The sequence below is a fragment of the Citrus sinensis genome, chromosome 2 (assembly GCF_022201045.2).
Source record: "Citrus sinensis cultivar Valencia sweet orange chromosome 2, DVS_A1.0, whole genome shotgun sequence".
NCBI lineage: Eukaryota > Viridiplantae > Streptophyta > Magnoliopsida > Sapindales > Rutaceae > Citrus > Citrus sinensis.
Genome location: NC_068557.1, coordinates 23,155,477 through 23,176,275, shown reverse-complemented (window position 1 = coordinate 23,176,275; position 20,799 = coordinate 23,155,477). Strand labels below are relative to the sequence as shown.

General features: G+C 37.0%; 1 protein-coding gene across 5 annotated transcripts; it reads left to right on the top strand.

The window, feature by feature from the left end:
- The first annotated feature begins 982 nt into the window (after positions 1-982).
- LOC102614022 (sodium/hydrogen exchanger 7) lies at positions 983-20,700 on the top strand. 5 transcript variants are annotated; one of them, XM_006492219.4, is made up of 23 exons: positions 997-1,722; positions 1,834-1,884; positions 1,994-2,085; positions 2,245-2,322; positions 2,414-2,571; positions 2,726-2,827; positions 2,905-3,022; positions 3,569-3,621; positions 3,694-3,759; positions 5,229-5,273; positions 6,909-6,964; positions 7,172-7,356; positions 7,937-7,984; positions 8,061-8,168; positions 9,217-9,448; positions 9,830-10,129; positions 11,819-11,916; positions 17,370-17,501; positions 17,585-17,803; positions 17,906-18,112; positions 18,377-18,641; positions 19,670-19,962; positions 20,210-20,700. In XM_006492219.4, the coding sequence occupies exons 1-23, from the start codon at positions 1,497-1,499 to the stop codon at positions 20,522-20,524; spliced, it is 3,447 nt and encodes a 1,148-aa protein (XP_006492282.1). In that variant the 5' UTR covers positions 997-1,496; the 3' UTR covers positions 20,525-20,700. The 5 variants fall into 5 exon arrangements, with proteins under 5 accessions (XP_024948781.1, XP_006492282.1, XP_024948780.1 ...); XM_025093013.2 differs by lacking the exons at positions 19,670-19,962; positions 20,210-20,700 and adding an exon at positions 19,102-19,223 and having other exon boundaries at positions 983-1,722; XM_025093012.2 differs by lacking the exons at positions 997-1,722; positions 1,834-1,884 and having other exon boundaries at positions 1,998-2,085; positions 2,204-2,322.
- The last annotated feature ends 99 nt before the right edge of the window (positions 20,701-20,799 follow it).

Genomic DNA, 20,799 nt, shown 5'->3' with positions numbered 1-20,799 from the left:
GTGTAAGCTAAACACTGATGGGACAAAAAAAACGTCTGGAGTGGCGAGTGCTGGAGGTATTCTTCGGGACCAGAGTGGGAATTGGATCACTGGCTTTGGCATGAATATAGGCATATGTTGGGTTACTGTGGCGGAACTTTAGGGTCTTTACCAAGGATTGCTCGTGGCATGGCAGCATGGCTGTCGCTGGCTATCTACTGAAGTGGACAGTCTTTGTGTCACACAGCTGGTATCTACGCCGGTGATTCACACCAAAAAATAATAATAATAAAGATTGGATGGCTAAAAGTTGAGAAATAAAAATAAATTAAATAAAAATCAGAATCTCAAATAAATTGATGGGCTTCTTTATCTAATGAATTTGATCCACGAATTACATTGGGTCAACGAACGCATTATTCTGTTTGGACCTCTGCAACTTTCTCACTAAACTTGACTAAATCAATGGACAGGAAAAGTTGTTATCTTTTTTTAATTAGAAAAAAGTTTAAAAAAAAGAAAAAAAGAAAAGAAAAGGAGTTCAATATCAACTTGACTACTACATTTGTCTATTTCATAATCAAAACCACCGTTGAACAACACAATTAAATAAAGAAATTTATGATCCGTGATTGAATGGGACGAGTCGTAAATCGTAATTTTGAAAAAAAAAAGAAAAAAAGATCTGTGGGACAAACACAAATCATATGTTAATAAATTTGTACGATCGAATCATGGTAGTAAACGTGCACAAGGAGCCAAAAAAGAAGCCGAGGTTATCGTAATCACAGCTAAGCATCAGACAAATATTAAAACAAAAGTAATTATTGTTTGAATTCGCCGCCCTCAATTATTTCGGTACGATAAATTAATTTTATAAAACAAGGTCAGAGAGCTTAATCCAAGATATGTGCCGGTACACTGCGCGATCTGAGTATTTCGGCTATTCTCCCCGATTATTCCTTAAATCCAACTTTAAAAAATAATATAAACTTTCAATTGATTAAAAACCAAAACAATGCTTGCAAATTTACGAAGATATGCCTGGTACTGCGTCAGGGCTTAACTGCTTTACTGTTATGAAAACAAATGTGTAAATAAATAGCAAAATCAATGAAACATAACTGAATAAGTAGGTGCTAATAACACTTGAATTGATAATACTTATTGTAGCCACAACTGATATTTCTTTCTATTACCGCTCTGTAATGTACTCTTGGGTAGCGTGACAAGGGTGACTGACCGTTACTTAGTAGAAAATGAAGCAAAGAAAAATAACACGAGAATTTAACGAGTTTGCTGCGGGCGGAAAGAGAGTGGAGTGAACTTGATTAACAGCCGTTCAAGTACTCTTGGGTAGCGTGACAAGGGTGACTGACCGTTACTTAGTAGAAAGTGAAGCAAAGAAAAATAACACGAGAATTTGACGAGTTTGCTGCGGGCGGAAAGAGAGTGGAGTGAACTTGATTAACAGCCGTTCCGTGGCAGCATAGGAGAGAGAGAGAGAGAGAGAGAGAATGGAGAGCGTGAGTGAGGGACTGCTTCAGCTTCCGTACAGAATACTGGAGGAGGAACAAAAGAGCGGCGGGGGCAGCAGCCCAAGTGAAGGGAATCCAACAGACGCTGTCATTTTTGTGGGAATAAGTTTGGTGCTTGGGATTGCTTGCAGACATTTACTCCGTGGAACCAGAGTTCCTTACACCGTTGCTCTTCTTATCATCGGAATTGCTCTTGGATCTCTAGGTTCCTCTTTTTTCGTCCTCCATTATTATTAATTATTATTTTTAATTCAATTCAATTCAATTTGAATTTGGATATTTAACTAATTTCCTTCATTTTCTTTTGGCGGGGCAGAGTATGGGACAAGTCATCAATTGGGAAAGATTGGAGATGGGATTCGTCTTTGTAAGTTTGTTAGATCAAATTAGTTGTTCTCTTCTGTTGCTTGGCATTCGAATGTTAGCTTAGTTGTAATTAATCGTTTAATTGATGCTGTTGTAAAATACGCATTCAGGGGCAAGTATTGATCCTGAACTTCTACTGGCTGTTTTTCTTCCTGCTCTTCTTTTTGAGAGTTCTTTTGCAATGGAAGTCCACCAAATTAAGGTTTGTTTAATTTGTTTTCTATGCTATGCTTTCTTTCCCAACCCTTTAGGCTTCCATGCATGTGCTCTTTTAATGTACTGTAATCATCATTTTTGTTTTTGGCATTCTTTTGGTTCAGTCAACTCATGAGGTAAATGGTTAAAAGCTTCTTCTGTGCAGAGGTGTTTGGTGCAAATGATCCTACTTGCTGGTCCAGGAGTTATGATCTCAACCTTCTTTCTTGGAGCTGCTTTGAAGGTACCATGCATTGCAACTTCTTCCACAGCAACTTCTTCTTCTTCTTGTTCAACTCGTCTTTCCATATAGCATCTGAAATATCATTCTGCAGCTCACTTTTCCATATGATTGGAGTTGGAAAACATCGTTGTTGCTTGGGGGGCTTCTCAGTGCTACTGATCCGGTGGCCGTAGTTGCTCTACTGAAAGAGCTTGGTGCGAGCAAAAAGCTGAATACAATAATTGAAGGAGAATCCTTAATGAATGACGGGTATTTTTCATTGTTGACCTCCTGTTGTGCTCTTTTATGTACATCTTTATGGGTATCTTAATAGTTGAATGAGCACGTTGTTCAAATGCATCAATTAATTCAGGATACATCACCTTCTGCATAGTTGATATTCTTTATATACTCTTTTTACCAGGACAGCGATTGTGGTCTACCAGCTATTCTATCAAATGGTCCTCGGTAAGAGCTTTGGCTGGGGCGCCATAATCAAATTTTTGGCTCAGGTCTCGCTTGGGGCGTATGTATCTCTCAACCCTTCCTTGTGCATTGGTGATTAGACTATAGTTTGGTCATAAGACACTTTTCTTTGTCCAGTGTAGGCATGGGTCTTGCTTTTGGGATTGCATCAGTTTTGTGGCTTGGATTTATTTTCAATGATACAGTGATAGAGATTGCACTGACACTTGCTGTGAGCTACATAGCTTTCTTCACGGTACCTTCCTTTCCAAACATGTCATGCTACCTTTTCTTATGATCTGGTTAACATATCATGCTACCTTTTCTTATGATCTTGTTAACATGTCAGTTATTGTTGTGAAAGTTGTCAAAAAACTATTGTTGTGAACCTCAATACAATTAAGAAATAATTTAAGTTCAACTTTCTTCACCATGGGTGCACCGAGAAAGATCCCCTGAACCAGGGCCAAAACTTCTGCTTGTTTGTCAGATTGTAAAGTTTTGAATATTTAAGGCACCATGATTTGCAATTAATTGAGAGACATACTTCACTAGCAATTTTAGTGTTTTATGTTTTATGTTTATACCTCATCGAGCGTGCAGGTTTTTCTCAATCTAGATGTATGGGTAGCATTTTTCCTTGAGGCATCAACGAAAAAATATTTATATTTTTATTTATATTCCATTAAAAAATTTCAATATTTAAGCAGCTTCTCTAGTTTTGCTATTATGGAATATTTTATAATAAACTAACTGTCATCTGTAATGTATGAAAAGCCTGATTAGCATTTTCATGTGATAGGCTCAGGAAGGAGCTGATGTTTCTGGTGTTCTGACAGTAATGACTTTAGGAATGTAAGTAGAATTAATCTTAGTAGTTTCTTTGGACTTCAGGAAAGGATACCTCTTGATTATTTCTGTTGATAGGTTTTATGCTGCAGTTGCCAGGACAGCCTTTAAGGGTGAAAGTCAGCAAAGCTTGCATTACTTTTGGTACGCCTAGCACCTTTTATGCTTTAATTTTAATTAATCTTTCTGATTTATTAATTCAATGATGAAAAGCAGAGTTTTTCTGTGTATCAAATTTACAAAGTTAGCATATTTGATATGGAAACTTGGCAATGTAGCTTCCCCCGCCCCACGCCCCCTCCCCCCCCCCACTTTTTTTGGGGTAACAAAAGTAAAAATATATTGGCAATGCATCTGAACCACCCTCCCTTGATGCTTAATGACATTGATATAAGTTATGATGGGAAAGCCACAAGATACTTTGAGGTCTTATGTTTCCAAAAAGGGTTATGCTGTGTTTGCTGGCTTGCTCTTGTCTCATTTTTTTTGTGAAAACCAGAGATAACATCAATGTCTGCAAACTTATATCATAAAAAGAGTCCTGATATGAAATGAAAGTGATTGTATTTTTTCAATGTATTTTGTGAAACAAAAGTTGTCTAATATAAGGTAAACTAGCTATTTATTGAAGAATTTTGCAACTAGGAGCACAGAAACTGCTGCCATGCTTGTCCTTTCTGCTACCCTTTTCATTTCAGTTTATTTGTTCTGCTGCGGGATTGAAGTAATTAGAAAGATATAGTGACCTCATTGCGTTACCCTTTTTATAAAGATTTATAGCGAAAGTAGAAAAACATCAGCTATTACTGGAGTATAGAGGCTCTTGCACTGTTACCATGCTAACGGTCAAATTGCAGCACACCATCAAGATTCTTTTGCTCAATATTAGATTTGTGTCCCCACATTCTTTTTTTCTCTTGTTAGGCGTCATTGACCTGAATATCATATTGATGTACTCCTTTGTCTTGTTTGAAAAGCCCGGAAGGGAATAAGAAAGAATAGTGATAAAACTGGAGAGGAACAAAAGTGAAATGAGAACTGGTTGGCTACTTTTGGGAACTAGTTAAAACTGTATTCGCTGGAGCCAAAATATGACAGGAAGGGGGAAAAAAAAAGTCTAGGATTTGAAACCCTTATGAGCTCATGATGGACTTACTTTCACTTAAAATTTCCATCAGTCTGGTAGGCTTAAATCTGAAAAGTTAATATAATGTGAAAGGTTTTCTGCTATACTTGCAGTTCAATTGTAAGCCACTGTTGGATGAAAAACAATCACACTCACAAAATAGAAAACAGAAAAAAGAAAAATGAAAATTAAGTAATGTGGATTGACCAAGAGTTTGCTACTCATGTATTGTAAGAGTATAATGTTAAGGACATTTTAAGATTCTAAGGATCACTGCTATAACTTAATTACTAAATATGTTCTCAAAGCACAGAAGAAAACAGCATCCATTTGCACCATAACCACCAGGGTATGTGTGAGATATTTTGATTGGAGTAGCTTCATCTTGTGCAAATATTTTAGATGTAACATGTGAACATTTTGTTCTTGCTTTGTTACGTTAATGTAATCTTAATATTTATACTCTGATCTGATTTAATTCTTTCAGGGAAATGGTTGCTTATATTGCAAATACTTTAATCTTCATCTTGAGGTAAGAACATAGACTTCTTAAATTCCTTGCTTTTCTTGACTAGTAGAAATGAGCAATATATTCCATTCATGATTCAACACACAAGGACAAGCTCTTTCTCTCTCTGCATACGTTAAGCCATGCTGCAGCCGTAACTAAGCTTAAAAATATTTTCTGAAACTTAAGCATATTAATGCAATTTTCTTAAAAATTTTGTTTCTTTTTCTTGGTGATGAAAATTTTTCAGATAATGATTTTGTACTTGTTTCATGTCTGTTAAAAGTTTCTTCAAGTATTGTTTTGAAAGGTACATATGCTTCAGTTAATAGTGCATGATTTTCTGTTTTGGTAAACTTTTTACCGTAATTTAATGAAACTAAAGTGCTCATTTAAGCAGTGAGAAACATGCATAATTCCCTCTCCCTGTCATTTTACATCCAAGATCAGCATTTTCACCAAGTTGCCAACCCTAATTATTACATGAGGGCTGCTTATTTATTTATTTTTTTATTTGATCAATAACAGTCCTGAGACAGTGAAGCACTCAACTTCCTGGAGACAGCTTAATAATAATAGAAAAACATAGCCATTTCCTCCACTCCACTTAGCCCCAGAAGGAAGCTTTGCTTCTTCTGAGATTTTTTTTTATGTGCAGCTATCCATGCATTATGATAAAGTGGAAATCTTTGATTGACAACTTTTTTTTTTGGGGGTTTTGTCAAGATTGTATGGATAAATATGCTTGGAAGTTCATTTTACCACACTTGAATGCTAAGTGGTGCCAACTAAGCCTCTTGTTCACTCTTAGAAAATTCAAACTATATTTGTTTGATAAATTCTAATAAATTACAGAAAGAATTTCAACTATACCATATACACTTGTAAATTCTTTTTGTTGTAAAAGTAATATTACTTTAAAGTTTTCAATTGGTATGTCAAGCTTTGAGAAACGTTTTATTTTTATTTGATGCTTTCTAATTGAACAATTCTTAAAAGTATACTAATATTTGTTAGCACCAGCTGCCTCCTAGATCTCCATCCATTGGTTGATTATTTTGTTCTTACAATTTCTTGCAACACAAGTGGAAGACTTTTTATGCGATGAAATTTTAGCTTTAATGTAAGTTAAAAACTTCCTGGTTCACACTTGAAGTACTGATTTGTAGCTGTTCAGCCATCAGGTGTTATATCTTTCATTATTTATTTATTTATCTATTATTTGAGATATATTTGTGTAGGTATCGTAGTTGGCTGGCTTTGTGTTCATTTGGGGATTCATAAAGTAGGGGATTTAAAATAGGAGTGCAGTTTTGAGGGTAGTTTTCAATGTCCACTTTGCAGTTTCACTGAGTTGAAGAAGACGATATCTATGTTTGTTGACTTTGCTGGGAATAAGCCATGAACCAGTGTCTTAGAATATGTGTCAAGAGGATACTGTCAAAATCTATGGTCATGAAATCCTAATGGAAGCCAAGAAGCTTTCCTTTGTCCTCATACTTTTAGGAAATTGACAATTTATATTCATCTCCACACCACACTTCCTTCCTCCCCGCCTTCCTTCCCCACACCAAAACTATTAACACCAATTCACTGTATTATATTCTTGGGTTTCATTGTATTCACTAGGCATCTCTGTTGTTTCTTTATCTTTTGCAGTGGTGTTGTTATAGCAGAAGGAATTCTCGGCAATGACAAAATCTTTGAGAATCATGGTAATATCTCCCTTAAAATGTATTTACTTTGAATGTCCATAATATAAGAAATTCTTTTGTATATTATATTTTGATTTTTTGATCTTGTGAAAAGCAATGCCTTGCTTACTAAGATAAAAAAGTTTTATAATTCTGACACTGTATGAGTTTTTTTGCTCACTATTCTGAGCTCTTCAATTTTGTAATCCATTATTGGTTTAATTACAGGTAATTCATGGGGCTACTTAATTCTTCTATACCTTTTTGTCCAAGTTTCACGACTTTTTGTTGTTGCAACATTGTATCCTGTTTTGCGGAATTTTGGCTATGGTTTGGAATGGAAAGAAGCTATTATTCTCGTATGGTCGGGCTTGCGAGGAGCTGTTGCACTGTCACTTTCACTATCGGTTAAGGCAAGTTTTGAATGAATGGGTTATCATAACTATTACCATAATTTAGCCATTGTCCTGAGGATTAGCTGAAAATGAATAAAGTTAGCGCTCCTACAAATAACTTATTACATAGGCAAATCTAAATTCCAAGTTCTTGTTTGTCAGATCTTACTTTCATGGTTGCCTGTTTTCTTACTTGATAAGAAATGATTGATTGATAGCTATGGACATTTTATCTATCCTAGATAGTGCTTATAACCAACCTTTGTTCAATGCACTCACACATATCTAATTACTCACTGGTACTCGACAAGGGACGTGCTTCATGAGACTGTGGTCAAATACATGAGAAAACTATCCACAAACAGTTTTGGGTACCTTATCTTGTGTCTGTGTAACATGTAGCTTGCAGTGTTGTAGTATTCCATGACCAGAGATAAACACATTTGTGTCAAGCATATTAAATATAAAAATCCATTGTCCATCTAAGCTAATGGGACTGATAGTCATTGCATGAGTTTTATTTCTGTATATATCATGTAAATTTACCATTTTGTTTCTGATTCCTCTACCTTTTCTCCCCCTTTTTTTTTGGTTTTAGCGTTCCAGTGGCGGTTCATCGCTTATCACCTCTGAAACTGGAACCTTGGTGAGTTCCTAACCATGTGTATATATAATAATGTGTCATATGTCTTAACATCCAGCTTTATTTCTAAACTTTGCAGTTTGTCTTCTTTACGGGTGGGATTGTATTTTTGACACTCATTGTGAATGGATCAACTACACAGTATATTTTACATCTTTTGGACATGGACAAACTATCAGCAACAAAAGTGAGCTTTATCTTGATCTTGAGCATATTTCATCTCCTATTTTAAGTTGAAGTAATTTGATTTGTCTCATTTCTCTTTGATAAATTACCTGTTTGATGATTATGTTTCAAATGATATCGGGGTGAATGGCATAACAAAAATGGCAAATCTGAAATATTGCTGAGCTATCCATATTATCATGACTGTTTCTTGGCTATCCATATTATTGTGACATTTCTTTCCTTTCCTAGTTTTCTATACATAAGGCAATGTGTAAAGAGTTATTTGTTCAAGACCTAATGGTCAGCGATGACCCAGATCTTACTGATTTTATATAAAACACTATGAGTGCCATTTTGGCCAGATTTAACATTGCCTTTGTTGTTATAAACTGCTATAGACTTCATCTAGTTTCAGATGAGTGCTCAATTGCTTTACTCCCTTTCGCTCCCTAGTTAAGTTGTTTTCAATCACTAGTGGACCTGATGTTTTCAGTCACTGGTGGACCTGAGGTCCAACTTTGTTCTTCTTTTATACACAATTTTTTTTTTACTTTTTCTTATCGGAAAAGAAAAAGAAAAGGCCAAAATGGAAAGTTAAAATAGGCTCTGCCCTATTGCAAACGTATAATAAAGAAGATTACTATTCCAAAGATGGATTTTTGTCTATAACAAAATGACTATAAGAATATGAGAGGAAGAATAGGAATTCAAACCTATTTTAAATGAGCCTGTTGATTTAAACCTTGGGTAACTCCTCTAAGAATGAGAAGACAAAATTATGTGATCTACAGTGGAGCAGTCCCGCAGATATGCAAACGACAACAACAAATAAATTCTAAACAATATTATCATACTCGTTACTAGATTATATGAGACGAAGCTTTAGTTTAATCTTTGGCTACTGTTATACAGTATATTTCCTTGATATATAATCTCGATCATTGACTATTGTTATAATGAACTGTCCATTCCTAAGATAATGGACTTTTTTTTTTTAATGTTTATATATATATGTATATTATTTGCTTGTATTTTTAACCAATAAATATCCCAATATGTGGTGACAGAGGCGTATATTGGACTACACAAAGTATGAAATGTTGAACACAGCATTTAAGACTTTTGGTGATCTTGGTGATGATGAGGAGTTGGGACCTGTTGACTGGCCAACAGTTAAAAGGTATATAAGATGCTTAAATGATTTGGAAGGGGTACCTATGCATCCTCACAGTGCATCTGAAACTGGCGATAGTCTGGACCCCACAAATTTGAGAGATATACGCATACGCCTTTTGAATGGTTTGTACTTTATTGTTTTTGCTTTGCCTGCTACTGAACTTTTTTATTCTCAATGCATTAGTTCCTGTTTTACTCTCCTTCCGTGTGCACATTTGCATGCATGTATGTGAGGCCAGGGTATCTTCTTTCAAAATTATGCTAATTTTAATCATGCCAAGTTCAATCTATAATTAGCAAGTTAATAATCCATGAACAAATTGGATATTCCTCAAGTTTAGCAACTAGAAGGGTCTTTACTGTTTTCTTTGAGACTGGAGAGATATACTTGTGTGTTTGCTGCTTAATTTTATTGCTAATGTACATTTTCAAATCCTTTTTGGAAATAAAAACTTCTTCCAGCTACGTAATGACAATGCCAAATTGATAAAATTTCCATATCAGGTGTCCAGGCTGCTTACTGGGCAATGCTTGATGAGGGAAGGATAACACAAACTGCTGCTAATATTTTGATGCAATCAGTGGATGAAGGAATTGATTTGGCATCTAATGAGTTATGTGATTGGAGAGGCTTAAAAGACAATGTTAGTTTCCCAAATTATTACAAATTCCTTCAGACAAGCATGTTTCCGCAAAAATTGATTACATATTTCACTGTGGAGAGGTTGGAATTTGCGTGTTCCATCTGTGCGGCATTTCTTCGTGCCCATAAAATCGCTCGGCAGCAATTACACGACTTTATTGGTAAATTCTTCTGCGGTGCTATATTCTATTTACTTCATTCCTAGTTATAAAATTGTTCTTTGACCAGCAAACTCATCTCTTTCCTACAATGTCTTCTCTTGATTACTCTTTTCTTTGTAACCATCTGTTAGTAGTAAATAAACTTTGTGCATGCTGATTGATCTTCCTTCTTAAAACAAAGCTTCAGAACATTTTCAATTGCGCGGACAGAAAATTAGTTCCTAAAACACAGAGAATTAGCAGAAAAGGAAAAATGGATAGGAATATATGTGGAACCATGCCCAAAAATGAAGGATGAGGCACATTCTCCAATGCAGACTTGTTTCCTGGATCAAATATTTTAAGTAGAAAAGAACTTGGGCATACCAAGCGCATGGGTTGGACTCTGAATGAGTGATTCAAGTGACCAGAAGAAGGAATCAGTATGGTATGAGAATGGTCAGCAGTCGACCTAGCTGAAAAAATGTTGAAATTGACGCAGCATTTTGCCACTCCATTATGGGCAATGAATTGTCTAAGTGATTGTACATATTATCTAAAAAGCATAGGTGTTGTTTGAATATGCTAACAAAGAAGGTGCTTTTGATCCATGTTATTGTTGAGAATGGCTCCTTCAATCTCTAAAACTAATTTGTCAAACATGAAGCTTCCTGCATGATTTCCTGATTGGTTCTGACTATTCTCACTAATCCCTCTATAATTTTTTTCATCGCTCAAGATTCCCTTTTGAATTCACTTTCAATCTCATTGAAGCTAACTAAAGTCTACAGCATTGTCTCCTCTCTTGTCCTTGAATGTATGCATACATAAATGAAGGAAAGGGAATTTCACCTGACACCTGAATCCACATCTAACCATGTTGAAAGGTACCAACCACTGTGAATAAACTCCATTAGCACGAGGTGGCCTGGAAATCTAGTGAGGTTAGTGATCTTTCCTGACGCAATTGGTGGCTGTGAAATGACGTTCTTTAAGAATAGCTTGTAAAACTGGTTTAATGGGGTTAGTTGCCTTTTCTAGCTGCTAAACTGCCATTGGTGTCTTTGGCTTCATGTGTTTGTTTGTGTATGGAGACTTGGTGATTTGGATGCAAGAAAGACCTTGACATTATTGTGGAACTGTTGAAAGTGGGCAATGTTATGGGACTTTTGGTTGGCAGAATGGCAGAATGCCAGAATGGAAGAATATATGTGACTTGTGATGAACACTTTGTACTCTTATGGGAAAAGCGCTTTGCTTTGGATTTTAGTTTCTAGTGAATTGAAAGGCATTTCTTGTTTATTCAAGAAAACTGGGATGTTATTATTGGAATTTATATGTATATAGAGTAAGAGGAAATTAGTACTCTTTTTCCCTTCCATGTAAGTGATGGTAATTCTGATACCCTGCTGGTGATTGAAAAACTAAATCTGTGTTTAGATACATAAAATTAGATGATCTTGTGTTCAAACTAAATAGTTGCCGAGCCTAATCAATTTGAGGCAGGGTTAATCAGTCATCTTGCATCACTTTGCTATGATTCGGAGGATAAGTAGCATTGTTATATAACCAAAGGAAAGGAGATATAGTCCTTGATGATTCTAATTTTCTTGGATTTTCATAATCAATTGTCTATTACTACCTCATCAGGAATTCCCTCTTTTCTGAAACAATGTCCTAATTTCTTAAACATCCAACTCAATTGTGTAGGTGACAGTGGTATTGCTTCTGTTGTCATCGAAGAAAGCAAGGTGGAAGGTGAAGATGCTAGAAAATTCTTGGAAGATGTTCGTGTAAACTTTCCTCAGGTTTGTAAGATTAGTAAATTTTACAGTTGGCCCCTACTGACTTCCTGTCAACTTTTTGTAATAATTCTCTTCCAATTCAATTTTTTCCTCTTTCTTCTCTTTTTTTTTTTTTTCCTTTTGTCTTTCTTTTCTTTGTTTCTTTTTTTTTTAATGAAAAAGTTTTTTTTCTGATAACCAGTATGAAGAAAATTGTGAATTGGTTCCTCTTTTTCTTACTTTCCAGAACAGTATGTACAGGGAATATATACAGCAAAATAGGAGAGAAAATAGGAGACTACATCTATCCTTTCCTAAATAATAGGAAACAAAATCTGGAAAGAATCCTAATGAATCTTCCCATTATAATTTAACTTATTCCTAAACTAGCCTAGATTACAAATAAATCATAACTTTGAATCTTTATTTTCAACACTCCCCCTCAAGCTGGTGTGTGTATATCATACAAACCCAGCTTGTTACTTAAGTCTTCAAAGTTAGGTCTTGGCAGTGCTTTAGTAAGGATGTCTGCAATTTGTTGTCTAGTTGGAATGTACTTTAGTTCCACACTTCCACTAGTGACCTTCTCTGAGATGAAGTGCCTATCAATCTCGACATGTTTGGTTCGATCATGATGCACTGGGTTTTTTGCGATGCTGATTGCTGCTTGATTGTCACACCTCATTAGAATGGATGAAGGGCTGCACACACCGAGTTCCTTGAGTACACGCTTTATCCAAATTCCTTCACAGATTCCATTTGCCAAAGCTCTGAACTCTGCTTCTGCACTACTCCTAGCTACAACTGATTGTTTCTTACTCCTCCAGGTTACTAGATTTCCCCAGACATAGGAACAGTAAGCAGATGTTGATCTTCTATTTGTGATGTCTCCAGCCCAGTCTGCATCGGAGTAGATCTCAATATTCCTATATTCTGATTTCTTGAAAAACAATCCTTTTCTAGGTGTCATCTTAAGATACTTCAAAATTCTAAAGACTGCATCCATGTGTTCCTCTGTAGGATTGTGCATGAATTGGCTCACAGCACTAACAGCAAAGCCTATGTCCGGACGGGTATGTGAGAGATAGATTAAACGATCAACCAGCCTTTGATATCTCCCTCTATTGACTGGAACACTATTCTCAACTGAGCCTAGTTTCTTGTAGGGATCCATAGGAGTATCTACTGGTTTGCACCCAATCATACCAGTCTCCTTTAGTAAGTCCAGGGTGTATTTCCTCTGGGAGACAACAATTCCCTTTCTAGATCTTGCCACCTCCATCCCAAGAAAATATTTCAGATTCCCTAGATCTTTAACTTCAAATTCCTGAGCTAGCTGTTTCTTCAACTTCTGCAGTTCTTCCTCATCATTTCCTGAGAGAATGATGTCATCAACATATACGATTAGGAGAGAGATCTTCTTTGCTTGTGATGTTCGGAGGAATAGAGTGTGATCTGCCTGACACTGAGTGCAACCAAGTCTCACAACTGCCTTCGCAAATCTATCAAACCATGCTCGAGGGGATTGTTTAAGCCCATACAAAGATTTTTTGAGCTTGCACACTTTATTTCCAGTAAGATTCAGATCAAGACCCTGGGGAACTTCCATAAACACTTCTTCTTCAAGATCGCCATTGAGAAACGCATTTTTTATATCTAGTTGGTATAAGTACCAATCTAGATTTACTGCTAAGGAGAGCATGATTCTGATGGTGTTGAGCTTTGCAACCGGAGCAAAGGTTTCAAGATAATCAATCCCATATGACTGTGTGAACCCTTTAGCTACAAGACGAGCTTTGAACCTCTCAACACTTCCATCTGCCTTGTATTTAACAGTAAAAATCCACTTACATCCAACTGGTCGTTTCCCTGCAGGAAGATCTGTTATAACCCATGTATCATTTTTCTCAAGAGCATTTATTTCCTCATGAACAGCTCTCTTCCACTCAGGATGACCGAGAGCCTCTTGTATATTGTTGGGAACATGTAGATTATCTAAAGAAGAAACAAAGGCTCGGTATGATGAGGACAAACCATCATATGAGACATATTTGGCAATTGGATGAGTGGTGCAACTTCGAACCCCCTTTCTTTCTGCAATTGATTTATTAGAATCATCAACACTTGGAACCATGAACTCAACCGAGGCAAGACTATCCATACCTGTGTTGTCTTCACAAGAGCTTGGATTTGGTTCAGTTTCTTGGACATGTGGCTGAGTTCTGTGCTCTATCTGCTCTCCAGTTCTTCTTCTCCTATAAACATTGAGGTTATCAACAGCAAGCTGTGGAAGAGGTGAGATTAGAGGCTGTAGTTGATGAGCTGATGGATGACGGGGTGACTCGGCTGATTGTGGTTGGGAGGACTCAGATGACTCAAAAGGTTGTGAAGATGTTGGGAGGATTGCTGATTGTGGCTGTTGGATAGATTGATCATGTGTGGTGGTTGAGTTATGAGGGTTTTCATGAGGGGTTTCCAGCCAAGATTGCCAAGAAGATTCCCAAGGCTGAAGTTCGCTCGTACTCTCTCCCTGAACAGCAGTTTTGGAATAGAAAGGCAGGTTTTCAACAAATGTTACATCTCTGGAAGTGTATATTTTTCTGGTGTGAGGAGAATAGCATTTGTATCCTTTTTTATGTGGAGAATAGCCTAAAAATATACACTTGAGAGATCGGGGATCAAGTTTAGTCCTGTGTTGAGAGTGAACATGGACATATGCTGTGCAACCGAATATTTTTTGTGGTAAATCTGCTGAAACAATCCTAGTGTGTGGAAAGAAATTGAGAAGAACTTTTCTTGGGCAATGAAACCCCAAGACTCTAGAAGGCATTCGGTTGATTAAGTAGGCTGTAGTGAGAACAACTTCACCCCAGAAAAAATTAGGCACATGAGATGAGAACAAAAGACAGCGAGCCACTTCAAGAAGGTGTCTGTTTTTGCGTTCAGCGACCCCATTTTGTTGCGGGGTGTCAACACAAGAACTGATGTGAAGAATGCTTTGATGGAGAAGATATGAGCTGAGGGAGTCTTTGAAATATTCCTTGGCATTGTCGGTTTTAAGGACTTGGATTTTGGTATTGAATTGGGTTTGAATCATGGTGTTAAAGTTTTGGAAGATTTGACTAACTTCGGATTTGTTTTTCATGAGAAACACCCAAGTGAGACGAGTATGATCATCCACAAATGACAAAAACCAGCGAGCCCCAGAAACATTTTTAATTCTTGAGGAACCCCACACATCACTGTGAATTAAAGCAAATGGCCGAGAAGGCTTATACTTAACACTTGAATAAACATTTCAAGTATGTTTTGCAAATTGACAAATTTCACAATGAAAGGATAAAGGGTTTTTATTGATGAATAGATTGGGAAAAAATTTTTGCGAGATACATGAAACTAGGATGACCTAATCAATAGTATAACAGAACAATTTCACTATCGTTATTGACATTTGGACTAACAATAGAATGAGGATAACTAGTTGACAGACTATTGGACTTGGCACAGTTTGCTCTCGAATCTTGTATGAAGGAGGATTGATCGCTTTTGAGTAGATAGAGTCCAGAACATAGCTCAGCACTGCCAATCGTCTTCCCCGAATCCAAGTCCTGAAAAACACACATATTTGGATAGAATTTAGTTACACAATTCTGATCACGAGTGAATTTACTGATTGAAAATAAATTGCAAGCCAAATTAGGCACATAAAGTACAGAATTAAGGTGTAACTCCTTAGTGAGTCTGATGGAACCTGTCCCTGCTATTTTTGTGTGAGAGCCATCTGCGATCCGGACTGAAGTGTTGTTGATGCAAGCTTTATAATCCTGCAACATTGAGGCATCTCCAGTCATGTGATTAGAAGCACCAGTGTCAATTATCCAGGGTTTGCTTGCTCTATTAGTGGCTGCAAACGCTGAATGAGTCTCTTTCTGAGCCACTAGACTTGTCCCTGCATTGGAGTTCAAAGTGGCTTGATCGAAAAGCTTTTGAAGAATCTCCATTTGCTCCTTGCTGAATGGATTTGGCTCGGGTAGGCCTGATTGTCCGTGGTGGATGCTGCATGAGCACGAGATTCACGGTCACCTTTGGAACGAGGTTTCCAATCAGCAGGTTTGCCATAAATTTTCCAGCAACTCTCCTTATAGTGGCCTGCATTACAACAGTGATCGGACCATGGTCTTTCTTTCTTTGTACGATTTTCACTAACCCCTACAGAGTTGGATGCACGGGCAGCTAGTGCAGAGGCATCCAGTGTTGGTTCTGATGACCCCATCATCACCTTTTTCCTACTTTCTTCACGCCTAACTTCAGAAAAGGCTTCACGAGGGCGCAGTAGAGGCTTTGTCCCGAGTACACGGCTCCTAACCTGATCTAGATCTTTATTGAGTCCGAGGAGAAATTTAAACGTTCTCTTCTGTTCCACAATCTTCTTGTACAAGGTTGTATCGTCGGTGCACTTCCAAGGGTATGTTTCAAATAGATCAAGGTGTTGCCAATGCCTAGTCAGAGTATTAAAGTACTGAGTGACAGATTGTTCTCCTTGGCGGAAGTCATGGAGGATGGTTTCAATCTGGAATAACTCTGATGTGTTCTCAGAGCTAGAATAGGTTTCCTTTGCAGCATCCCATATGTCCTTTGCAGTCCCAAACAAAAGAAAATTCTCACCAATATCATTTTTCATGGAATTGATAAGCCATGACATGATCATGTTGTTCTCTGACTTCCACCTTTTGAAACTAGGGTCTGACACCTCTGGCATGGCCGCCTCACCCGTGAGATAATCATCCTTACCCTTGCCACAGATGAACATCATGACAGATTGTGACCACTGGAGATAATTGTGGCCGTTCAATTTATGACTGGTAATTAAGATCGGTGAAGAATCAATTCCACCATGAGTTGCAGTCTCCACGTTTCCTTTAGACTGTGATACTGTAACGGAGGTTGATGAGGAAGCCATCCCGTATTTTGCCACAGAGAATACAACTGATGGGAGAGGAAGGAAGGTGGATATTGTTAAAAAAAAAAGGTGGTAGAGGAGAAGAAGGAAATGGCGGCTGATAGGAGAACTAGGGTTTAGAGCCTAGCTCTGATACCATGAAGAAAACTGTGAATTGGTTCCTCTTTTTCTTACTTTCCAGAACAGTATGTACAGGGAATATATACAGCAAAATAGGAGAGAAAATAGGAGACTACATCTATCCTTTCCTAAATAATAGGAAACAAAATCTGGAAAGAATCCTAATGAATCTTCCCATTATAATTTAACTTATTCCTAAAATAGCCAAGATTACAAATAAATCATAACTTTGAATCTTTATTTTCAACAATGTTGTATACCAGTCAGACAACCATTTGGGTGCCGTTGTTTTAATACCTCTATTTCTGCTGAGAGCATACAAAGATGAAAATATCTTTAATATACTCCCTAGCTCAGAGGATCCTATGCAATATGTTTACCCACTGGACTTTTTCAGGTTTTGCATGTTGTCAAAACCAGGCAAGTAACTTACTCAGTACTAAACCATTTGATTGATTACATCCAAAATCTTGAGAAGGTTGGCTTGTTAGAAGAAAAGGAGATGCTTCATCTTCATGATGCTGTCCAGGTATCTTTTTTTTGCATTGATCTTCATTCTATGCACTATACTTTATTTAGTTCTTTGTACAATTTAGTATTATTTTCTTGCAGTCTGACTTGAAAAGGCTTCTAAGGAATCCTCCTTTAGTGAAGTTTCCCAAAATAAGTGATTTGATTTGTGCCCATCCCTTGCTAAGGGAGCTTCCTCCCAGTGTCCGTGAACCACTTGAACTTTCCACAAAAGAAATCATGAAACTCAGTGGCATGACACTGTACAGGGAGGGGTCCAAGCCAAGTGGTATCTGGCTTATATCTAACGGTGTTGTTAAGGTAAATAATGTGTTTACATGGAAAAATTGTATCCTTCTAGAACTTAAAAATGCATTAATAATTTTGATAGATGCATATTAAGATTAATTTATCTTTTGGTAGTGGACAAGCAAGAGCATTAGAAACAAGCACTCGTTGCATCCAGTTTTTACTCATGGAAGTACTTTGGGTCTCTATGAGGTGCTAATTGGAAAGCCTTACATGAGTGATATGGTCACAGATTCAGTTGTATTATGTTTCTTCATAGAATCTGACAAGATACTTTCAATTTTGAGGTCAGATCCTGCAGTAGAAGATTTCCTGTGGCAGGTACGAATTTTGCTAATGATTTTATTGCTTCATAGTCTGGACATGAACTTTGAGAAAGCACAAAGGTCCTTGTTGCTTGCATAGGAAACGTGTGTATCTGTTAGGGATCAAACCATTGCTTACTTGCACTTATCAAGCATTTGATGCTGCCTTGGTTTATATTTTCAGAATGTCTGATCACCATGAAGAGGATAAATTTTAGGAATATGTATTGCTGGATTTATTGTGGTATGACTATTTATTTCATTTATCTTGTTTTTGCAGCAAAGTGCTATAGCTCTTTCCAGGCTCTTGCTTCCTCAGATATTTGAAAAATTGACAATGCAAGACATGAGAGCTCTCATAGCAGAGAGGTCAAAAATGACTACATGCTTGAGAGGAGAAATTATAGAAATACCTTACCATTGCATTGGGTTTCTATTGGAAGGATTCATAAAAACCCATGGTCTCCAAGAGGAACTTATTACACCACCGGCAGCTCTGATTCCTTCACAGGGGAATCTAAGCTTCCGAAGTGCAGAAACATCTGGTAATTTAAGACCACCTCTTGAAACATTTTATGTTAATTACACACATAAATCTATGTACGCATGAATGTGAACATGTAAACATGTAGGTATGTGTATTTGTATATCTGACAAACTGTTGTTCATGATTACTTTTAATAGATTATGATTCCTGAAAGGAGTGTTGTGCCTATGCAAATCTGCTTGGCCTTTTTATATTGCTAATACTGCAATGGCTTTTCCCTTTTTGAGATTTCAAAATCAAAGTAATCTTAAAGAATCTGTAAGTTCAGATATTTGTAGCATGTTTTATTCTATTGAATGGAAGAGCAGAAGAGTGATTAGTTGGGAACTTCCGAACTCCAATAGATTTTGTAAAAGCATATTAATATAAAGAGAATGTTGACTTGAAAACTGTTTTAAACAATTTTAAAGTCTACTTTCCTGGATCTCCTCTTGGTAATTTTTTGCTTATGGATTTAGTGTCAGCACCTAGAGGAGGTGAGCCAGAAATCGTAGCTAGTTCGGTTGAAAATGCTCTTGTTTTATACACCCATCAAGTTCTGCAACATATTAGGTATGCGATTTAGCTTGTTCATGCAAAAAGTATTCTTCCCTGGAGAGATGTGTACAAAATTTGGTTTTCTACAAAAGAAACTCATTACATATTTGGACTTGCAAAGCAAAGCCCAGAAGATATGATTTGGATGTGTTGTAGGATTTGTTTTGGATTTCTTTTCCTTATTGAAGACAATTCCTTTGCCTTAGTAATGGAAGAGTTCTATTGTTTGTTCTACGTGGGCCTTAAGATATAACTAACTTGCCCTAAAATGAATGCTGCCTGGTAATATCAAGTCATCAGTTGCATTTTACCAAACATGTGTGACAATGAAATTAGACTTGTTGCCCAGCTAGCCAGCTATATAGATTTATTAGGCTGAAGGAAACATCATCTTAGTTTTCTTGTTTCAGACACTCAAATTTAACTGTATTCTTTATGTGGTAGCAGTTGATAGTAAATGAACTAGATTATGTCACTGATTAATGACAGGTGTCGAGGCAGTCAGTTTTTCTCACCAAGGATCTTGCTATCTAGTGGAGACAAGAGCAAGAGTAATTATTTTTGACATTGCAGCTTTTGAAGCTAACAAAGCAGTTGTTCGAAGGACATCCTCATTGTTCTCACACTCAAGTGATCAACCTCACAAGTCTCTAAGTAGAGAACATGGAAATCTTATGAGTTGGCCAGAGCATTTTTACAAGGCAAGGCAACAGAAGCAGAACTCTGAGGAGACAAACAGCTTGTCTGCTAGAGCAATGCAGTTGAGCATCTTTGGCAACATGGTATGGTTCTTTCCTTTAATTGAAGAGTTTTTCAGTCAAGAAATGAACTATAGAGGATTAATTCATTAGTGGAGGCTCTGACTTGCTGTAATTTAATTACTGCTTTCAGTTCACATTTAAAAATAATAATAATTTTTATGTCGTTTCTCTTTTTTATTGGAAGGGACACATGAAAGGTTGGAAAATGTTAATTTTGTGGGTCTTCATTGTTTTATTGGACTAATTTCTATGTTGTTACAATTCTAAGGTTGACGTTCAAAGGCGTTCTAGAAGTTTTGCAACCGGCACTCAAACCATGCAATCACACAGCCTGTCTTTTCCAAGCATTCCATCACATCTTAACCGTCGTCTAGTTTCTGTGAGATCAGAAGGGGCTACTACTGTGAGGGAGAAGCTTGAAGTGAGCAGGTCCACTGGGCAAATTCCTGCACCCCCATCCCAAAATGCAGGCGCAAATGAGAGTCATGTAATAGATTATTCTAGTGATGACTCCGGTGCTGAAGATGAACTGATCGTGAGAATTGATTCGCCAAGCCTCCTATCTTTCCCACAGGACTCTTAAAGGTTTGCGGTTTTGCTTATATTGTGATTGTTCACAGTTGAGAATCATCTTCGTACCATTGTGACTTAGGTGTATGTTAAAGTGTCTTTATGTAAAAGGGAATAACCAATGAGCAAAAAGCATAAAATCTTGAAAATTTCTTTGTTGCTTTAAAAGCAAGGATTTAATCAGTCGAATCTGCGTGCGTGGATCTCTCTCTAGTGCTGTGCTGTAAGGGTAGACTCTATTAAGTGGGGTTTTCCAAGTATAAAGCTACTCCTTGAGCAAACAGGGTT